The sequence below is a fragment of the Hypanus sabinus genome, chromosome 16 (assembly GCF_030144855.1).
Source record: "Hypanus sabinus isolate sHypSab1 chromosome 16, sHypSab1.hap1, whole genome shotgun sequence".
Classification (NCBI taxonomy): Eukaryota; Metazoa; Chordata; class Chondrichthyes; order Myliobatiformes; family Dasyatidae; genus Hypanus; species Hypanus sabinus.
In genome coordinates this window covers 76,295,451-76,318,578 of record NC_082721.1, presented here as the reverse complement: position 1 = coordinate 76,318,578, position 23,128 = coordinate 76,295,451, and the positions used below count along the sequence as shown (strand labels likewise).

At 43.0% G+C, this 23,128-nt stretch overlaps 1 protein-coding gene across 1 annotated transcript in view; it reads left to right on the top strand.

Annotated features, from left to right (window-relative positions):
• tecrb (trans-2,3-enoyl-CoA reductase b) overlaps positions 1 to 23,128 on the top strand; it is an 80,032-nt gene that overhangs the window by 51,988 nt on the left and 4,916 nt on the right. Inside the window, exons 9-11 of the mRNA XM_059992173.1 lie at positions 10,552 to 10,595; positions 12,575 to 12,632; positions 22,846 to 22,934. Coding sequence (XP_059848156.1) covers positions 10,552 to 10,595; positions 12,575 to 12,632; positions 22,846 to 22,934 — 191 coding nt within the window. The remainder of the gene's footprint in view (positions 1 to 10,551; positions 10,596 to 12,574; positions 12,633 to 22,845; positions 22,935 to 23,128) is intronic.

Here is a 23,128-nt window from a genome sequence, read left to right as displayed (position 1 = left end):
ATGCATTTATGTGTCGAGAGAAGCTTCTGGAGTTCATTCCTCCAGCCAATATTCAGCTTTGAATTTATAATGCTGAGCTCCTTCATGCAGCCCTCTGGGAATTCTTGCGTGCTCCATTTGTGGTTTATTGTGAATCCTTCAGATCCTTCACTCTCAGACACCAAGAGAAATACTTAGAAGATGCCTTCGATCCCAGGGGATCATGGTTTGCACCTCTGGTGTACTGTGGCTTCTCCAGGGCGCAAGCCTGGGTGGGAAGATTTGAAGAACCGACTGTTGCCCATGCAGTGGGTTCCCCCTCTCCACATCACTAATGTAGTCCAAGAGAAGGGCAGGCACCAATACAGCTTGGTGCCAGTGCTGTCACAGAGGTTGCCAGAGTGAAGTTGTAAGCAACATCAAATTGCTTTAGGGACCCCGGCTCCGGATTTCTTCCTTGGGGTTTACTCCTGAAGCCTTTCCCATGGGTGGGTATGGCATGAGGCAGCGGAGGTTTGAAGTCAGGGTTTTGCTTCTCCCAGGTGGGCTGCTGTCCAAGACTGACGTGCCCCACCTGCTCAATGGTAAATCTCTACCTTTTGTACTTTCTCTGCTGCTTAATTCCTTCCTCCACTAATCTTGCCCCAAATTTCCTTCTTTTTTGTTCTTGTTTGGAGTATTCCAGAAATTCAAACTATTGTATGTGGATGCTGAAAGTGGAAGTTGAGTTTATTGTCATATGCACCAGTACACGTCCACAGATGCAAAGAAAATCTTAACAGCAGGATCACAGCCACGTAACATTAGGTAAACAGCATTCACAAGAAAAGCATAAAATAATCATAACTTATACACAATTGTACAAGAAAACAGGGTGGTCAAACTAGTCACAGTGTTGCTGAACTGGAGAAACAAAGCAAAAGGAATAGATTTGGTGACTGCAGTGGGCTTGAGTAAGCAAGTAATGTAGTTAGAAACATAGAAAACCTACAGCACAATACAGGTCCTTCGGCCCACAAAGCTGTGCTGAACACGTCCTTACCTTAGAAATTACCTAGGGTTACCCAGAGCCCTCTCTTTTTCTGAGTTCCATGTACCTATCCAGGAGTCTCTTAAAAGATCCTATAGTATTAGCCTCCACTGCCACTGCCGGCAGCCCATTCCACGCCCTCACCACTCTGTGTAATAAAAAACTTACCCCTGACATCTCCTCTGTATCAGCCTCCAAACACCCTAAAACTATGCCCTCTCGTGCTAGCCATTTCAGGCCTGGGAAAAAGCCTTTGACTATCACACAATCAGAGCCTCTCATTATCTGGTACACCTCTATCAGGTCACCTCTCATCCTCCATCACTCCAAAGAGAAAAGGCCAAGTTCACTCAACCTATTCTCATAAGGCATGCTCCCCAACCCAGGCAACATCCTTGTAAATCTCCTCTGCACCCTTTCTATGGTTTCCACGTCCTTCCTGTAGTGAGGCGACCAGAATTGGGTATAGTACTCCAGGTGGGGTCTGACCAGGGTCCTGTATAGCTGCAACATTACCTCTCGGCTCTTAAACTCAATCCCAACGTTGATGAAGGCCAATGCACCGTATGCTTCTTAACCACAGAATCAACCTGTGTAACAGCTTTGAATGTCCTTTGGAATCAGACCCCAAGATCCCTCTGATCCTCCACACTGCCAAGAGTCTTACCATTAATAATATATTTCGCCATCATATTTCACCTACCAAAATGAACCACCTCACACTTATCTGGGTTGAACGCCGACTGCCACTTCTCAGCCCAGTTTTGTATCCTATCAATGTCCTGCTGTAACCTCTGACAGCCTTCCACACTATCCACAACACCTCCAACCTTTGTGTCATCAGCAAACTTACTAACCTATCCCTTCACTTCCTCATCCAGGTCATTTATAAAAATCACAAAGAGCAAGGGTCCCAGAACAGATCCCTGAGGCACAGCACTGGTCACTGACCATGCAGAATATGACCCATCTACAACCACTCTGGGCAAGCCACTTCTGGATCCACAAAGCAATGTCCCCTTGGAACCCATGCCTCCTTACTTTCTCAATAAGCCTTATCAAATGCCTTGCTAAAATCCATATACACTACATCTACTGCTCTACCTTCATCAATGTGTTTAGTCACATCCTCAAAAAATCTAATCAGGCTCATGAGGCACGACTTACCTTTGACAAAGCCATGCTGACAATTCCTAATCATATTATGCCTCTCCAAATGTTCATAAATCATACCTCTCAGGATTTTCTTTTCTTTCTGACTAGATTTACAACAGCCTTTGTACACCACAGTTCCTGTACCCTACCATCCTTTCCCTGTCTCTTTGGAACATACCTATGCAGAACTCCACTCAAATATCCCCTGAATATTTGCCACATTTCTTCCATACATTTCCCTGAGAGCATCTGTTCCCAATTTATGCTTCCAAGTTCCTGCCTGATAGCCTCATAGTTCCCCTTACTTCAATTAAACGCTTTCCTATCTTGTCTGTCCCTATCCCTCTCCAATGCTATGGTAAAGGAGATAGAATTGTGATCACTACCTCCAAAATGCTCTCCCACTGAGAGATCTGACACCTGACCAGGTTCATTTCCCAATACCAGATCAAGTACAGCCTTTCCTCTTGTAAGCTTATCTACATATTGTGTCAAGAAACCTTCCTGAACACACCTAACAAACTCCACCCCATCTAAACCCCTCGATCAAGGGAGATGCCGATTGATATTGGGGAAATTAAAATCTCCCACCACGACAACTCTTATTATTACACCTTTCCAGAATCTGTCTCCCTATCTGCTCCTCAATGCCCCTGTTACTATTGGGTGGTCTACAAAAAAACATGCAGTAGAGTTATTGACCTCTTCCTGTTCCTAACTTCCACCCACAGAGACTCCGTAGACAAACCATGCCTTCCTCCTTTTCTACAGCTGTGACATTATCTCTGATCAACAGTGCCATGCCCCCACCCCTTTTGCCTCCCTCCCTGTCCAGTTGTTATGCAAGTGTAAGAGTAATATAGCAAGGAACAGTAGTTGTGCAATTTCCACTCGGTATGTCCTGTGTTACAAGTGTGTTTATTGTCAGATGATAGGTTAGGTAAGTTTGAAAATGATGTAGTTTAATGCAAAACTAAGGATGTAAATGTAAAAGAAATGAACTGTGAGAAAATATTTGGTTGTGGTTGATTGGGCAAATGAATTGGCTGTACCTATTTCAATGGTTACGTATAAAGAAGTAATATACACTGCAAATATATATCCTGCTCAAGGCACATAAACAGAACAGGAAAAGTGATTCACCCTCGGCTGTCAAGAGAAGTTGCAACTGGAGTTGGAAAGAATTTCAAAGTTGTCCAAAGCAGCAGCCAACTTAAAGACATTTAATCCTTGGCAAAGGAGAACAAGGAATTAATAAAGAAAGGCAAGATGGGCAGAAACAGTAAGAACTTGTATGGTCAACAGAAGGAGAAGATGAGGGCAAATGTGGGTCATATATATGTGTGTGTATATATAAACTTGGAGTTTGTACATTCGACCTATGAGCACATGTATATGTATGTACATATGTGTATGTGAGAGAAGGGGGCAAGAAAATCTGTTGTAAGATCTAAGGAAATGGCACAGGAATGAAGCAATTACTTTGAGTTTATCTTCACAGAAGACAACATACAAAAATGTCTGATATATCAGGGAATGAGAGAAAGCAGAAAAGGGTGAAGTGATACCTTGTGTAGTAGAGCTGCTTTCTCACGGACATCAGAATCTGGGGTTCAATCCTGACCTGGGGAGCTTGGAGTTTGTACATTTGACCTGTGAGCACATGGGTTTTCTCTGGGTGTACTAGTTTCCTTCCACATTCCAATGTTGTGTAGGTTGGTAGGCTAATTCGCCACGGTAAATCGTTGCTAGTGTGTAGGTAAGTGGTACAATATAAGAATTGAGAATGTGAGAAAAATACTGAATAGGAGTATTGTAAATGGGTAGCTAGTGATTAGTGCAGACTCGTTGAGACAAACAGCCATCTGATTTTTATGAGAACAAATTAAATTTAGTCAGAATATGTTACTAGACAGGTCACTGAGACTAAACGCTCATAATACTGAAGGACCTGATGATCTACATCCCAGAGTATTGACATTGATGGCTTTGAAGATGATGGATACTATAGTTATCATCTATTGTGCAGCTGTAGATTCAGAAATTTTCCCAGTGGACTAGAGGGGAGCAACTGTGACTCCAGTAGTTATGAAAGAGGAGAGAGTGAAAACTTTGAACTTACCTAAAAGATTGGAAAATGCTGATGTCTATAGTGAAGATGTAATAATAGAACCTCTTGCAAAGGTTTGAGCAGAAATAATGCGGATGTATGAAAGGAAAATAATAATTTCCTAATCTGATAGTTCTTTTGAGGATGTGACTGTAAGGGAGAGCCAGTAGATATGACATATTTGGAGTTTCAGAAGATGTTTGAGCAGGTCCTGTGCAGGAAGTTGATCAGTAAGGCGAGACCCACATGGGGATAATATACTGACATGGGTAGAGAACAGGTCATTGGGCAGGAAGCAAGAATTGGGACTAACCTTATCCTTCTCCGGTTGCAGTCTGTGACTAATGGGGGTTTGCAGGGATTGGTGCTTGGACTCTAGCATTCCACAGTCCATATGAATGATCTGGCCAAGAGGACCAAATGTCGACTTTCCAAATTTGCTGGAGGTACTGAATTAGATGTCTTTGTGAGCACAAAGGAGGATGTCAGGAGGTTTGAATGGATATAGACTAACTGAGTAAGAAGGTGGCATATAATGGAGATGATCCTTTTTGATGCACATAATAGAAAAACAGGGTAATTGTTTAAATGGTGAGCGATTAGGTGGTGTTGATGTTCAGAGAAAATTATATATGCACACCTAGGATGCCAAAGACTTTCACTTGGTACTGTAGTAATTTTATGTATTGAACTGTGTTGCTGCTGCAAAAAACCCCTATTTTGTGATATAAGACATAGGAGCAGTATTAGGCCAGTCTGCTCCACCATTCAATCATGGATGAACCTTTTGTTTTCTCCTCCTCAACTCCAGTTCCTTGCCTTCTCCCCATAACCTTTGATGTCATGTCCAATCAAGAAGCCATTAATCTCTGTTTTAAATACACCCAAGGACCTGGTCTCCACTGCTTCATGTAGCAACAAATTCCACAAATTTACCACCCTTTCCTAAAGAATTTTTTCTGCATTTCTGTTTTAAAAGGGCGCCACTCTGTCCTTACGATCAGCCCTTTTGTCCTGGACTCTCCCACCATGGGAAACATCCTTTCCTCATCTACTCTCTCTAGGCCTTTCAGCATTTGAAAGGTTTGAGTGAGATTCCACCCCCACCCCCCGCCATCCTGCTGAATTCCAGCAAGTACTGACCCATAGCCTTCAAATGTTCCTTGTATGATAACCCTTTCATTCCTGGAATCATCCCTGTGAATCTCCTGTGGACCCTCTCCAATGCCAGCACATCTTTTCAAAAATGAGGGGCCCAGTACTATTCACAGTACTCAAGGTGAGGCTTCACCAGTGCCTTATAAAGCCTCAGCATCATGTCCTTGCTGTTGTATTCTAGACATCTTCAAATGAGTGCTAACATGGCATTTGCTTTCCTCACCACTGACTCAATCTGAAAATTAATCTTCAGGGCGTTCTGCACAAGGACTCTCAAGTCCCTCTGCATCTCAGATTCCTGGATTTTCTCCCTGCTTAGAAAATATTCTGCACATGTATTTCTACTACTGAAGTGCATGACCGTGCATTTTCCAACATTATATTTCATTTGCCACTTTCTTGCATATTCTCCTAATCTGAGTTCTTCTGCATCCTACCTGTTTCCTCAACACTGCCTGACCTTCCACCAATCTTCGTATCATCTGCAACAAAGCCATCTTTAATACAGCATAAAAAGAAGTGGTCTCAACTCTGACCCCTGTGGGACACCACTAGTCACCGGCAGTCAACCAGAAAAGGATCCTTTTATTCCCACTCGCTGCCTCCTACCAATCAGCCAATGCTCTAACCATGTGAGTAAATTTCCTGTAATACCCTGGGCTCTTAACTTGGTAAGCAGCCATATGTGTGGCACCCTAACAAAAGCCTTCTGAAAGTCCAAATATACAACATCCACTGCATCCCCTTTATCCGATTTGTAATCTCCTCAAAGAATTCCAACAGGTTTGTCAAGCAGGATTTACCCTGAAGGAAACCATGCTGACTTTGTACTATCTTGTCCATCACCTTATTCTTAACAATTGACTCCAACATCTTCCCAACCACCAATGTCAGGCCAACTGGTCTACAATTTCCTTTGCTGCCTTCCTCCTTTCTTAAAGAGTGGAGTGACATTTGCAATTTTCCAGTCCTCTGGCACTATGCCAGAGTCAAATGATTTCCAAAAGATTATTTCTAATGCCACCACAATCTCTGACACTGGCTATCTCTTTCAGAACCCTAGGATACAGTTCATCTAATCTGGGTGACTTATGTAACTTTAGGTCTTTCAGCTTTTTAAGCACATTCTCTCTTATAATAGTAACTGCACCCACTTCTCTTCCTTTACATGAAACAGCATCAGACATACTGCTAGTGTCCCCCACAGTGAAGACTGATGCAAAATACTCATTTAGTTCATCAGCCATCTCCTTGTCCCCCACTATTATTTCTCCTGCCTCATTTTCTAGAGGTCCTATATCTGCTCTCATTTCTCTTTTATTTTTAACATACTTGAAAAAACTTTTACTATCCACTTATATATTATTTGCTAACTTGCTTTCATATTTCATTTTTTCCCTTTTAATGATGTTTTTCATTGCTCTTTGTAGGTTTTTTAAAAAATCCCAATCTTCTATCTTCCCACTAAGTTTTGCTTTGTTGTATGCCCTTTTTTTTTGTTTGTAAAATGGCTTCGCCTGCCCTTGTCAGCCGTGGTTTACTATTTTACCATTTGAGTATTTGTTCATTTTTGGAATACACATGTCCTGCACCTTCCTTATTTTTTCCCAGAAACACACTCCATTGCTGCTCTGCTGACATCCCTTCCAGCAGCTCCTTCCAATTTACTTTGGCCAACTCATCTCTCATACCACTGTAATCTCTCTTACTCCACTGAAATACTGCTACATCAGATTTTACTTTCTCCCTTTCAAATTTCAAGTTGAACTCAATTATATTGTGATCACTGGTTCCTAAGGGTTCTTTTACCTTAAGCTCCCTAATCACCTCCAGTTCATTACATAACACCCAATCCAGTATAACTGATCCTCTTGCAGGCTCAATGACAAACTGCTCTAAAAATCTATCTCTTAGGCATTCAAGAAACTCACTCTCTTGAGATCCATTACCGACCTGATTTTTCGCAATCGATCTGCATGTTAAAATCTCCCATGACTACCATAACATTGTCCTTTTTGACTCGCCTTTTCCATTTCCTGTTGAAACCTGTGGTCTGCCTCCCAGCCACTGTTGGGAGTCTTGCATACAACTGCCCTCAACGTCCTTTCACCCTTTCAGTTTCTCAGCTCAACCACAAGGATTCAACATCTTCCGATGCTATGTCACATCTTTCTACTGATTTGATGCCATTCTTTATCAGTAGAGCCATACCATCCCCTCTGCCTACCTTCCTATCCCTCTTTTGATTAATTCCCGCAGGGCCAGGAGTTCAAATTTTCATCACTATTTGAGCCCTTTAATTCCCTTGTTAGGTCTCCTGTTGGGGAGGGGAATATTTCAATATAAGAAGGAGCCTTTCCAACTCGCCATAGTAGTGTCCGGCTGTCAGTTACTGAACTTTCCATGATGAACACTGAGTAATGGTAAAATCACGTAATGATATTGATTCTGTGCTTCTGAATTTTGCCTTCAGTTTGCTTTTCCTTCTATCCCCTCTTGGGGATATTGATTCTTGGCAGGATCCAGGCATTGTTGGCAAGGCTGACATTTATTGCTTGTCCCTAATTGCCCTTGAGAGGTGGTGGCAAGCCATCTTCCCGAAACCTTGCCTTCGTTTTGGAGAAGGTGCCTCTGGATGTAGAGAATTGCTGAACTTACACCCAGCAGTGAGTAATGAATGGTGATAGATTTCCAGGTCAGGATGGTGATGTGTTCTGCTGCGCTTCTCCTGGTGATAGTAGCCTAGGTAAGTGACTGCAGCATAACTCATAGGTAATGGTCAATGTGTCAGTGGTAGAGGAATGAGTATTTAGACTGGATGGAGAGCCAGTCAAGTGGGCTATTCGGCTATTGTGTGAGTTTTACTGCTGAATTTACACCCATCCAGGTTAAGTGGAAAGTAGTCTGTCATCCTCCTGTATCATACAGATGGTGAGTCACTTGCCACAAGATACCCAGCTTCTAATGTGTTCAAGTCTTTATGTAGCTAGTTCTGTTGAGTCTCTGGTCAATGGTAATCTCACCCCCCCCCCCCCCCCACCCCAGAATATTGTTGGTGGAGTTCTAAGTGATGGTATTTTCATAGCATTTTGATGATAGACAAGGGTTCTTTTGTGGAGATGCTCATTACCTTGGGATAGACTGATTGGGTATTAATTCGCTGGGTTGGATTTGTTCTTCTTGAATGGAAAGGGCATATTTGGGAAATTTTCCATGTTGCCAGGTATCTGCTAGTGTTGGAATTGTACTGGAACAGCTTAAACAGGGGCACAAGGTGTTTTGGAGTGCAGTCTTCAGTACTATAGTTTGAATTATTACCTTTATGGTATCCAATTCCCTTGGTGATTTTGTGATATCAAGCGACGTGGCTTGATTTAACTGAAGACTAGCTCCTGTAAGAGATTTCAAGATGAAGTCATGATGGATCACCTTCTTGGTATTGAGGATACTTCAGCCTATATTTAGCACTGACATGCCATGCCTTGTGATTGTTGAAGACAGGAATGTTCTTGGAGCCGTCTCCTGTTAACTGTTGTTCAGTATATTTGTAGCCAGATGTGGAGAGTTGTAGAGCTTTGATCTGATCTATTGGTTGTGTGATTGCTAGCTCTGTCTTGCATGGTGTTTTGGGATTTTCCATTTGCAACCAAGGTTGATATTTTGAGGGACTCTGGTGCTGTTCCTTATAGTCTGCACTCCTCATTTGGATGTAGTTTTCAATGAAACTCTTGTTCTCAAGTCAGTGGTGCCCTGTGAGCTGCCAGATGTTGTGAGTCCTTCTCATTCCACACAATCATGATAATATGCTGCTTCCCTGCTGCAAAGAGCAGAAGAGGCAGAATGATAGACAATAATTAGGAGCATCAGCTTCTTCAAAAGGCAATACTTCCAAAAGGTGGCAATATCATTAAGGACCTCTATCACTCAGAAGATGCTCTCTTCTCATTGCTACCATCAGGAGGAGGACGAGGATGATTAAGACACACAGCATTTTAGGAATAGGTTCTTCCCCTGCTTTTCAACCCATGTACGCCACCTCACTATTTTCCCGTCTCTGCATTTCAATTTTTTAATATACTGTATATATTGTAATTTATAGTGTTTTTATGTATTGCACTGTACTGTTGCTGCAAAACAATAAATATGACACATGCCAGTGATATTATACTTGATTCTGAGGCTTCATTGCCTGTGTTTGACATAATGCTATCAGACTTTGGAGTGTTAATATTAAAGACTCTTGGAGCCTCTCTGTCCCACACCAGTGCCAGGCACTTCCATGCCTAGTCTGCTGCTTTTTCTGTCTACCAGATGGTTGTAAGAACTAGTGTGTGATCTATCAAAGCTCAATATACGTTGAAGTTGGCTAATTTTTTCCCATTTTTGTTTCAAGATAGTGATTGGAATATAACAGACGCTTGCTTAGACTGTTTTGGAATACAGTCTGTATTGCTGTGTGTCTGAATCATGTGCAGACCAGACTGAGTGAGGGCAGTAAAATTCCTCCTTGGAGGTCACTTGTGCAACTGTACAATAGTTTCCTGGTGCTGCATAGAACATAGAAAATCTACAGCACAATATAGACCCTTCGACCCACAAAGCTGTGCCGAACATGTCCTTACCTTAGAAATTTCCTAGTGTTACCCATAGCCCTCTATTTTTCTAAGCTCCATGTACCTGTCCAGGAGTCTCTTAAAAGACCCTATTGTATCCACCTCCACCACCTTCGCGTCTCTTAAAAGACCCTATCGTATCTGCCTCCACCACCGTTGCCGGCAGCCCATTCCACACACTCACCACTTTCTGCATAATAAAAAAAATTTGTTAGTCTGGTCTCTATTACTTGTCCAGTAACTTAACCTCAGTGCCATCACTACACCCCTTTATACACACAAGGCAGTAAGAACCTCACTTAGTGTACCTCTTGCCAGCAGCTGAGTTAACATTCAGTATTTTAAGATTCACTTCTTTCTGTAAACACCAGCTGCTCAAAAAAAAATCTAAGGCTTTTGACGGCTGTTGAGCATCAGATGACCTGGTGTTGAAAAGTAGGGCAGTGGTTTGATAATGAAACTTGTCTCCTGGATAGTCTGATTTTTTTTTTCTCTCTCTGTTTCAGCCTATGGAGATAAGCAGGTGAAAATAGCATTTGCCATATTTCTGGTGAGTTTTCCTCATATGGACACTATCTTTTGTTATTTATTATGTAGTTGTAATGGAGTTGTAGTTGTTATTTTGGTTTAAAAGAAAAAACACAAATCATGTGAATTTTACAGGACTTACAATCATTACCTGAGTAATGGTATTACAAATTTCTAGCATCCACTACTATTGTTTTGGACCTTACCTACAGTGTCCTCAGTGTACATTGAGAGTTCTTCTGGCTGTATCCCTATATTGTAAATGTAATTGGTAATTGGTTTATTATTGTCACCTGTATCGAGTGCTTTTGCATGCTGTGTGTACAGATCATTTCAAGATGTACATCAGGGAAGTACAAGGAAAAGCAATAGTACAGTGTAGAATATGTTTGTAATCTGAAATCCAAAGAAAATGCTGAAAACTCTCAGCTCATCAGGCAGCGCCTACAGAGGGAAACACAAGTTAAGGTCAAATACACACCATCAGAACTGCACTGAGTAACCACTTTAGTAGGTGTCCACTGAGTGGCTATTTGTGATCTTCTGCTGCTGTAACCTATCCACTTCAAGTTTTGATGTTTTGTGCACTCAGAGACGCTCTCCTGCACACCGTTGTTGTAACGCACGGTTATCTGAGTTGCTGTCACCTTGTCAGCTTGAACCAGTTTGGCCTGTGACCTCATTAACAAGATGTTTCACCCACAGAACTGCCACCCACTGGGTGTCTTTTGTTTTTTGTACTATTTTTTGTAAATGCTAGAAACTGTAATGCAAGAAAATCCCAGGAGTTTCTAAGATATTCAAAGCAACCCATCCGGCAGCAACAATCATTCCACGGTCAGAGTGTCTTGCATTACATTTCTTCCCCATTCTGATGTTTGGTCTGAAGAACAACTGAGCCTCTTGATCACGTCTGCATCCCACATAATTGCACATTAGAGATATTTTCATTAATGAGCAGGTGTACCTAATAAAGTGGCCATTGAGTCTATGTACTTAAGCATTTGTTCTGATGAGGCCTCTTCAAGCTTGAGAAATGAACTCCGTTTCCTTTTCCAGTTTGTTAAATGCTGGAGAACATTATGAAGTCATAACAAAGCACTAAGGAGTCAGAATCAAGGGGAAAATAGTCTTTGACACTTATTTTAGGGGTAATTAGCATGGCACTTAAATCAGTGAATGCAGCATGTCAGATCAAACAAAATATAGATCATGGGTTTAGGTAGTAACTATGAATAATGAATGGATTAAAATACGAATGAACTGGTCTCTTTCATGGTGCAAAGCAGATAATAGAGGGGTGCTGCTGCGATCAGTGCTCAACCCAAAGTTGTTCACTAATGACAGAGTGTGGGAAATTTCAAGATCTGTTCCCACAGTTGACAAGGCCGTAGTAGGACCACAGCTGGAATAAAATGGTCTCCACACTTTGATTTTTGTGCTGAAGAACTCTCATAGGGACAGATTAAAATTAGCCTAATATTCACAGGATTTTGGAAGAATGGGAGGTGATTTCATTGAAACATGATTTTCAAAGGTCTGGACAAGGTGGATGTTGTGAAGGAAAGTACGGAACTCTGGGCCAGACACTTCATGTTGAGAGAAGACATTTCCTTAATCAGAGAGTCATACATCCTTAGAATTATTTTGGATGCCTGCTTACTAAATATATTTCAAGACTTGAGATTGTTTGGATATTGGAATCCATTGTGGAAGCCAAGCTATGGAATTAGCCTTGGTTTTACTGACTGCTGGAATAAGCTTGAAGGTCTTCACTGCTTACTCCTCTTTGATTTGTCATGTTAACTACATAGGAAGTACGCCACAGTAACAGGCCATTGTTCCTCACTAGTCCATACAGTCAGGTTCCCTCCAGCCGTAGATTGTGATGCTCATCCTGTATCCATTGGTGGTGGTTGAGCCTTACTCTTCTCATTTTAAGCTGTGGATATCCTCCACATAACCATTTCTCACTGATCGTCTTTCTCTTTCTTTCTGCAGTTCTGTCAAATAGGGAACTTCTCAATCCATGTAGCACTGAGGAATCTTCGGCCGGCAGGTGAGGATGTTCGTGATGTGCTGGTAAAGCCAAGTCACTGATGATTACAATATCATTCCATTGCATTTTGAAAACTGAATTCAGTTTAAGGAATGAAATTGAAGATGGGTTTTCATTAACTCTGATGATAAAGTTACAAAAGTGGGGGTGGGAAATCTGAAATGAAAAGCGATGAATATTCAGTAGGGCTTGCGGGCGTCCATGGAGTGGTATCATTTCATGTCGATCACTGCTTATTAGAGCTGGGAAAGATATTAAATGCAGAATTATCAGGGAGGAGGAGAGAAGAAAAAGCAAAGGGAAGCTCTGATAGGGGGAAGATTGGTTATTAACAAAAGGGATTATTTTGGAAGGTGTCAGTGGATTGTAATGAGACAAGACACAAAAGGCTGGGTAGGAGAAAATGTAAATGGGAGTAGAATTATGATCTGAAACAATAAATCTATAAATATTGTTAATCTGAAATGGAAACAGAAAATGCCACATGTATTCAAAAGAGTTGAACACAATGTTGAATCCAGAAAGTGGGATGGTGTTCCTCAGCTTTCATTGGACGTCACTAGACCATTTTGGTGGGAACAAGGACTGGGGATCCAGACTGAGAGTGAATGGGAGGAAGAAAAAATCATGACTGTTTCATATTGTTGGTTACTAAAAGAAAATCCAGTGTGGAACACTGATCTGTAAGGGACAATTGCTGATCTTGTACCTGGCCATTGCATGTCGCAGGACGGCACAATCCAGCAGGACAAACAAGAAGAAATTCATTATGGTTGTGAAGGATTTTCAGAATCAGAGTTAGGTTTAATGTCACAGGCATTAGTCATGAAATTTGTTGTCTTTGCAGCAGCAGTACAAAGAAATACATAATAGAGGAAAAAAACTGAATCACAGGAAGTATATATATATTAAATTGTTATATAAGTAGGGCAAAAATAAAAAAAGTAATGAGGTAGTGTTCATGGGTTCCATTCAGAAATCAGATGGCAGAGGGAAAGAAGCTGATTCTGAACTGTTGAGGATGTGCCTTCAGACTCCTGTACCCCTTTCCTGATGGTAGCAATGAGAAGAGGGCATATCCTGTGTGGTGGGAGTCCTTAATGATGGATGCCGCCTTTTTGAGGCATTGCTCTTTAAAGATGTCCTGGATACTACAGAGGCTAGTGCCCATGATGGAGCTGACCCAGAAGTGCCTTTCCTTCTCAGAATTACAGAGCCTGAGAAGAAAGATGTTCAGCCTGTTGAGTGTACACTGTTCAGAAGAGCATCCCTCTGATCCCGTCTGCTGCTTCTTCCCCCCTGCTCAGTGGTTTACCAAATTAAAACTTAACACTCTCTCTCAATATTTAAAAGACCATTTCTTTCCTGAAACCTCCAGAATAAGATCATTAGTAGGAGGTACGAGCTGCATGGGAAATGGACAGGTACATTTTATAAATTGTTAAGGTGTGTAATTGCATAAAAACATAGAAAATGTTTTACTCTGTGACCTGAGGTCCAGACTTTCCCATATAACTCCGGTTTTTCGATTCCGCCTGCACTTTTTGTTCTGGTGGCTCCTGTATAACCATACTGGTATTCAGGTTGGCTGTGAGTCCTCGGCTTACCTCTGAGGACCAGGTGATACTGATGGATTTACTTACAGCTAAAGTAATGTTTGGCTGGGAATGGAAGCTGTCAGACTAATTCTAAGGGATTCAATTGATCAAGGAACAATAGTATGTCTGTTTTAGAAAATGTGATCAAAACGAGTATTATATGGATGATGAGAGGGGGTGACCTGCAGACTCCAGCCCGTTTGTCAGCCAGAATCAATGGTGCAACACTTAGTCGATCTGATGACTGGTCAGTGAGCACAGACACATGTCCTCTGGTTACAACATTCCTCATGTTACAACTTTGTTGGCAGTGAAGTCAAGGCTCTACACACTGGTTACACTTCAACTTGCATCTTGTGCACTTAAGAAAGATATTCCTACATCTACATAAGCAAACAACAGTGGATGTGAATCAAAAAAGGAGCCTTTACAATTAGTGAACTAAGCTTTGGTAACAGGGTAGAAAGGCTTGGGATTTAGGCAAGGAACTTCAGCACTTCCCTGGGAACTGGGTAAATGGGAGTTGGGGAGCTGGAATATCTAGGCAGATGGTGTGGTTGGAGCAAATTAGAAAGGGAGGAATAAAGCCTGAAAGAAGTTGAATATATTCATAAAGGTGAAACGGCCTGTCTCAGCATCGGCCTAATTATGATAAAGCTTCCCACAGTCCTAAAGTATAAAGTGAGGCGAGTTTCACCTGTTCTGTCGGACTGTTTAATTGCTGGGGCTGACTGAAGAAGAGGAGCAGATACATGAGAAGTGACATCTCCTTCAGGAGCACATCCCTACACTCCCATCAGTATGAAAGGGCGATAGAACGGGCCTAAGTCTGATTCCAGACGGGCCAATGTCATATGAAGCCCAGGACCCTGTGCAGAATTTGACATGACCTTTAACCTGTGGCCTTTTTGTAACTTCAGCTGTTGCTCTAAGTAAAGATAATGTGTTTATAATGAATCCCTGGTGTGCTCCAGTGTTTCACAGTCTGACGCCAAGGATTTCGGAGTATTTAACTTATCCAAACGGGGAGTTTATGCTTCTTGAACAGGTGGTCTGCTGACAGCCCGTTAACAGCAGGCACAACTTGAGTCTTTGAGTAACCCTTTAGGAGCCATGCACCATTGGAATAACCATGGCTGCTGCCCAGGAACGTACCCAGGAAGCTTCCTGTAAGAGTATTTTGAAAATTGATCCACTCAAGTTATTTACACTCCAACATATAGTGAAAAGTACATAGAACAGTACAGCACAGGAATAGGCTATTCAGCCCACAGTGTTGTGCTGAACCAGCTAAAACGTAAATCAAAAACACCCAAATACTAATCTGTCCTATTTACATAGTGTTCATATCCCCCCCCCCCCCATCTTTCTTACATCCATGTGTCTATCTAAGTAAATCTTAAAAGCTTCTAATGTGTTTGCGTCTACCACCATTACAGGCATACTGGCAGCACATTCCAGGCATCTAGCCCTCTCTGAGTAAAAAAACTTGCCCCTCACATTCCCTGTGATCCTACACCCTCTTTCCACCCCCCCCCCCCAAAACCTTCAATGCATGCTCTCTGGTACTAGACATTTCTACCCTGGGGAAAAAGTTATTTCCTGTCTACTCTATCTTAATGCCTCTCATAATCTTATAAACCTCTATCAGATCTCCCCTTAGCCTCTGCCACTTCAGAGAAAACAGCCTGAGTTTATCCAGCCTCTCATGAGAGCGCATGCCCTCTAAACCAGGCAGCATCCTGGTAAATAGCCTCTGTACCCACTCCAAAACCTTAGCATCCTTCCCATAGTGGGGCGACCAGAACTGGGCACAATACTCCAGATGTGGCCTAACGGGAGTTTTATAACATTGCAACACAACCTCTTGACTCTTGAACTCAGTGACCCAACCATTAAAAGTAAGCATTCCATAAGCCATCTTAATCACCTTATTGACCTGTAGCCATTTTCAAGGAGCTATGAACTTGGATCCCAAGTTCTGTGCTCAGCAACACTGTTTAGGATCTTGCCTTTAGCAGTGTACTGTCTCCTTACGTTTGCTCTTCCAAGGCTCAACACCTCATATTTACCTGGGTTAAACTCCATCTGCCATTTCTCCGCCCATATCTTAAAGTGATCTATATCACACTGTATTCTTTGCCAGCCTTCTACACTATCTATGGCTCCACCATTTCATTGCATCAGCAAACTTACTAATGCACCAATCTACATTTTTATTCGGGTCATTAATGTATATCACAAACAGCAGTGGTCCCAGCACAGATCCCTGTAGAATTACAGACCTTGAATAAATTCCTTAATCCACTACCCTCTGTTTTCTATGCGCAAGCCGGTCCTGAACGCAGTTAATTTGTCATGGACCTTTGCATTCTTAATCTTCTGGATTAGCATCCCGTGAGGGATTTCGTCAGGTATGATAATGGCCCTGATTAGTAGTGCAACACCTCCTCCTCTTATCTCCTTTTCTGTCTTTTTTAAAACTGCAAGTACTGATTTTTTTAATATATATATATATTAGTATAATTTGCTCCCCATGTCCCCTACCCTAAGAACTGAGTGCACCAAGGAGTACAGCCCACATTGGAAAGGCCACAGGGTGCATTGGCTTACTAACCTTGTCTTGTGGGACTGCTGGCTGTCCTAGTCATGTGGTACACTGTGATTGACATTCCCATCTTTCACCGCTTCTTGCATAGACCTGCGCTGCTTTGAATCAGAATGACCCAACGGTGCATTAGGCGCTGAAGGGTCCTGTGATTTTTGCAATCCGTGTTTCTTTGGAAATCAAGAATGAGGCATAAATCTTGGTGCTTTATTAAGTGTTACAAGAACAAAGAAAAGACAAAGAACAAAAAAATCATGGTCATCTAGTACCAAAAAACTAGCACAAATTGGAAAGATACCAAGATATGCATATCAAATAACCTATGACGTAGCCAAATTCAAGCAGTGTGAACACTCCCGCCCCCCAGCAGTAAAACCAAGAAGCTTCTCGAAGACTACAGACTTTGCTATGCTACAATTACTGGAAGACACTGAACAATTATGCACACATAGGTGATTATAAGCTGTAAAAATATAGGCAAGCCTAATAAAGGTTAAATTATGAGGAAAAATAGCAATTTTACACTTTAATCCAACAGCACTCAAAAGCTGCTTTCAATATTATTCCAATCTGTTCTGTCCAGATGTTCAGACTTTACAGGGAAGTGATTGCACTGCAGAGCAGAGGGGCTGAGTGAGTGAGCAGAGTGCCAAATCTCTCACATCCCTCTCACCATCTATAACAGCCAGTGTCACATCATCTCATCTGTCAGACCTATGGGCAGCTTTATCTGTGTGCCAACCTTTCACTCAGTGCCCCCTCCCACTCCTGGGATGTCCTGCATTGATGTAGTAAAACTAAGAAGCTTCAAGAAAAATATGGACTTAGCTATGCTACAATTACTGGAGGGATCACTGAACAATGATGGTGTAGGGGAGGTGGAGATTAGGATGCTGCCTCTAAACTTACAAATCAACTGTATGGAAATAGGGGAGGGGGGGAGAGGTATTTTGTTTTGATGTTGTTCAGTTGCATAAAATTAATGAGATTTGGCACAGTCCATATAAATCTCCTCTCTTCCACAAGTGTCATAATCTGTCCAACCTCCCACTCTCCATCTGCCCTGATTAAGTGCATCTTTTTCCTAACCCAGCATTTCCTTGAGGTTGGGAGTTCCACTCCCTGTTAGGATTATTGGTGCCCTTTTTGTGGTCTCCCCCACAGGTGGATGGGGCTCCGCCAGCCCATTGTGATTTCCTCCCTTTCACAGCGAAGTGACCGGACTGTCCAGTGTTTCCTGACGGGTCCAGACAGTCGCACCTCCACTCCCCTAGCATGGTATCATTTCCCTGAGTAACAATAAGACTCAGTGACTTCTCTGTGACGTCTCTGAAATGAGTATTAGTAGATTGAAGATAAAAAAAACTGCAGAGGCTGGGATTCTGAAATAAAAAGAGAAAATGCCAGAAACACGCAGCAGGTGGGCGGCTGTGTGGAGAGAGCAACTGGGATAAGGTTTCAGATTGAGTCGTCGCAGCATTTTCTGTTAGTCTTCCTCCCACCCTGCCACTTGTAGATCACCTTCCTGCTACCTGGGGTACATTTGGGGTACCTAACCAGGTACTAAATGTCTGTGCTGATCAACTGGATGAAGTGTTCACTGACATCTTTAAACTTTTTCCACTTCAAGTGGGCTTAAATTATACTGTTGTCTAAGAACATGGTAAACTGCCTCAATGACTGCCGTCCAGTAGCACTTGCATCCACAGTGATGAAATGTTTTCAGAGGTTGGTGATGAAACATATTAACTCCTACCTGAGAAGGGACTTGGATCTGCTTAAATTTGCCTACTGGAACAATAGGTCTACAGCAGCTACCATCTCACTGGCTCTTCACTCAACCCTGAAACGTCTGGACAGCAAAGATACATACATTGCAATGTTCATTATTGACTACAGCTCAGTATTTAATACTACCATCCCCTCAAAATTAATCAATAAGCTTCAAGACCTTGGTCTCAATACCTCTTTGAATACCAATTGAATCTTCGATTTCCTCACTGTCATCCCCAGTCATTTCAGATTGGCAACCTCTCCTCCATGATCTCCATCAGCACGGGTGCACCACAAGACTATGTGCTTAGCCCCCTGCTCTACTTGCTTCATACTTATGACCGTGCGGCTAAGCACAGCTCCAAAATTCAAGTTTGCTGATAACACTATAGCCATAGGCTGAATCTGAAGTGGTGATGACTTAGCATATAGGAGGGAGAATGAAAATCTGTCTGAGTGGTGCCAGAACAACCTCTCACTCAATGTCAGCAAGACCAAGCAACTAATTATTGGCTTCAGGAGGAGGAAACCTGAGATCCATGAGAATTAGAAGTAGAGAGGGTTAGCTACTTTAAATTCCTCGGTATTATTGTAGGAGTACCTGTCCTGGGCCCAACACGCAAGTCCAATTACGAAGAAATTACAGCAGTGCCTCTACTTCCTTAGAAGTTTGCGAAGATTTGGCAAAACATCTGAAAAACTAATATATTTGTTTTAGTGGAGTGTACATTGACTGGCTGAATCAGCCTGGTATGGAAACACCAAAGCCATTGAGTGCAGAATGCTACAGAAAGTAGTGGATGAGGCCTAGTCCATCATGAGTAAATCCACATGAAGTGCTGTCGCAGGAAAGCAGCACCAATCATCAGGGACCCGCACCATCTAGGTCAGGGGTCAGCAACCTTTACCACTGAAAGAGCCACTTGGACCCGTTTCCCACAGAAAAGAATACCCTGGGAGCCGCAAAACCCCGTTTGACATTTAAAATGAAATAACACTGCATACAACGTTTTGTTTTGCCTTTATGCTATGTATAAACAAACTATAATGTGTTGCATTTATGAAATTGATGAACTCCTGCAGAGAAAACGAAATTACATTTCTGCATGCAACAAAAACATTTTGACCTCCGAAAAAAAAGACGTTGGGTTGAAGGTTACTTTTAAGTAAAATACTCAACGTCTATTTGAGTCCTTCTTGTATTTATGAAAAACGCCAAACTTAAATTTGCCGCCAGCAGCAAACCAAAAATAACGTCAGCCAGCTGACAACCTGAAAAATAAAAGGACTATTTCACTGAACAATGAAAACATATGAATATACGTAAAATAATAGGCAATTAAAATATTTATCATACTTGGTCAGGTTGACTCACACCTGACAATGCAGTCGTATTCAGTAGGGATGGGTCGATGCTTAGGGGAGTGACCGGGAAGGATAATGTGTTTTTTTCCTCTCTGAACTCACAGAAGCGTTTCCCAAACGATGTTTGCATTGCGATGATTGCAGAATGTAAATACTCCGAATTTATTATGTCGTGACCTTGTTTGAACTCTCTCAAATTGGGGAAGTGAGACAATGTGCCTTTCTGTAAATCTCTGGCAAGCAACGTCAACTTGCGCTCGAATGCCAAAACATCCTCTAACATGTGCAGGGCTGTACGTCCTTACCACGTTGAAGAGCTGTGTTCAGCGTGTTCAGGTGCGCTGTCATGTCTACCATGAAGTGTAGCTTTTCCAGCCACTCTGGCTGTTCCAGCTCAGGAAAGTTGAGCCCTTTGCTGCCCAGGAAAGTTTTCACTTCTTCCAGACACGCAACAAAGCGTTTCAGCACCTCCCCTCTGGACAGCCAGCGATAAAAACACGTTGTAGCGGTGTGCTACACGCAGTCAGTAAACTGCAGTCAAAGATAGCTTTATTCGAACTAAACAGCCTTGCTTTTAAGCCTCCCTCAACCCGCCCCCCCATGGGCGCGGATGCTGCAAAAGGCACGTACTCACAAACCCCCGTAGGCTATCTCCCTTAGCCTGAACGCTGGCTAATTGTGAGCCGGTTCGGATGTGTCAGGAAATGGGTCGCCACAACGTCTTATTTAGATTGTACAAGATCACCATAATCTTCAAATTTAGATTTACATTTCAAAAACTAACAAACTAACATAAAATACATTTTAATTAAATACTGACCATGTAGCGGTGTGCTACACCCAGCGCTAAAATTACGACACGGAGTCGGTAACTGCAGTCGAAGGAAAAAACTTTATTCGAAATCTTCAGCCTCACTTTTAAGCCTCCCTCAACCTGCCCCCCTTGGCGCAGAGGCTCCAAAGCTCTGTGCTCGCAAACCCCCGTATGCTATCTAATTGTGAGTCGCTTCGGATGTGCCAGGAAAAGGGTCGCCACAACCAATTATTTCCCAAAGCAACAGGGAGCCGCAGCACAGACGTAAAAGAGCCACATGTGGCTCCGGAGCCGCGGGTTGCCGACCCCCGACCTAGGTCATGCTCTCTTCTCACTGCTGCCATCACGAGAAAGGTACAAGAGACCCAGGACTCGTGCCATCTGGTTATTACCCTTCCTTCAATCATCAGGCTCTTGAACCAGATGACATATCTTCTCATAATTTCATGTGCCCCATCATTAAAATGTTCCCCAACCTATGAACTCATCATCTCATGATCTTGATATTTGTTTGTTTGTTTATTTATTATTTATTTAGTGTTTGACCAGTTAGTTGTCTTTTGCACAATAGATGTGCACCCAAGTTGGTGTAGTCTTTCATTGATTCTATTATGGTTATTATCCCGTTTTGAATTTATTGAGGATGTGCAGAAGTAAATGAATCTCAGGGTTGTATATGGTGACATTTATGTACTTTGATAGTAAATTAACTGTGAACTTTCCATTCTCCCAGTCCCCTCATCATCAGAACTCCTGAATATTTACAGCAGTTTGATTTTTATTTAATTTAGCAGTTTCATTTGTGGTTTTCTGATGTACTACCCACATGAGCTGCCGGCTTGTAGCAGAGTAGCAGTTATTGCTAAGTGTTCCTGAAGAAGGGCCTCTGCCTGAAACATTGGCTCTTTATTTTTCTCCATAGATGCTCTCTGACCTGCTGAGTTCCTCCAGCATTTTGTGTTACTCTGGATTTCCAGCAGCTGCAGAATTTCCTGTGTTTGTATACAATCTGCTGCAGTTGTATCTTTGTGATGGAAAGGAACCCAGTCAATGCCACAGGTCTTTTCATCTTGCCCCACCCCATCACTATTCTGAGGTCTCCAGCTGTAAAAATTCCTCACATCAGGCAGCATCTGTTAGTGATGGCGATTGTTACCGTGTACAAAATGTTCATGCTTACTATTCTTGTATTTGTCCTCTTTGCCCACCCCTCTTTGTCCCTTCTGTTTGTTTTATCTCACCTCCCCCTCTCCCCACCTCTCCCCTTTCCCCTCTCCCCTTTCCCCTCTCCCCTTTCCCCTCTCCCCTTTCCCCTCTCCCCTTTCCCCTCTCCCCTTTCCCCTCTCCCCTTCCCCCTCTCCCCCTTCCCCCTCTCCCCTTCCCCCTTCCCCCTTCCCCCTCTCCCCTTCCCCCTCTCCCCCTTCCCCCTCTCCCCTTCCCCCTCTCCCCCTTCCCCCTTCCCCCTCTCCCCTTCCCCCTCTCCCCTTCCCCCTCTCCCCTTCCCCCTCTCCCCTTCCCCCTCTCCCCCTTCCCCCTCTCCCCCTTCCCTCCCTCTCTCCTCCCCCTCCCCTCTCTCCTCACACCCCTCCTTCACCTCCCCCCTCACCAGACAGCCACAAGCCACATTGAGCCCGTTGATTGTTTCACCTCGCTGAGTTTGCCATTCACTCTTGTGAAAGCCACTAGGAGCGTTGCTGCCCCCGTGGGAGGTTCATTGGTTGCACATTAGGGTGAACGGGTTTGGGATTGCTGCTGGTTTTGATCTCCGTATACTCTTGCTTACTGTTGCCCTGATGCAACAATAGGGAGCTTTGAGGTAGTTAATGACAAACAGCATAGGGTTACCCTTACTGATTATTGTGGTGGTTAAGGTAAGGTTGTGACCTCATCCAGTTGAACAGTCTGTGGCGACATACTAAGGTGCATATAGCCACAGAACCGAGGTAATGAAGAGTGCTCCAGCGTGGTATTGTGGCCAAACTGTTGCTTTCCAGGAAAGGTCTGGTTGGACAGTGAATGGGTATCACATCCTCTCTCTCTCTCCTCCCCTTCCAGGCTCCAAGACACGCAGGATTCCCTTCCCAACAAAGAACCCCTTTACCTGGCTCTTCCTCTTGGTGTCTTGTCCCAACTACACCTATGAGGTAAGTGGATCATCTGCTGCTTGGCTCTTGGGATAGGGCTGGGCTGATGTCACCTGTGAAGGCCGTTGGTCCTGGGTGTGAGAGTGGTGAGAGGTAGGTGGGCACCCAGAGCAGACTAGGGTGCAGGGGTCTCCCACAGCTGTTGCTTATTACTGAAGCTTTTCCCTATATCCTGACCTTGACTGGCAATTTTC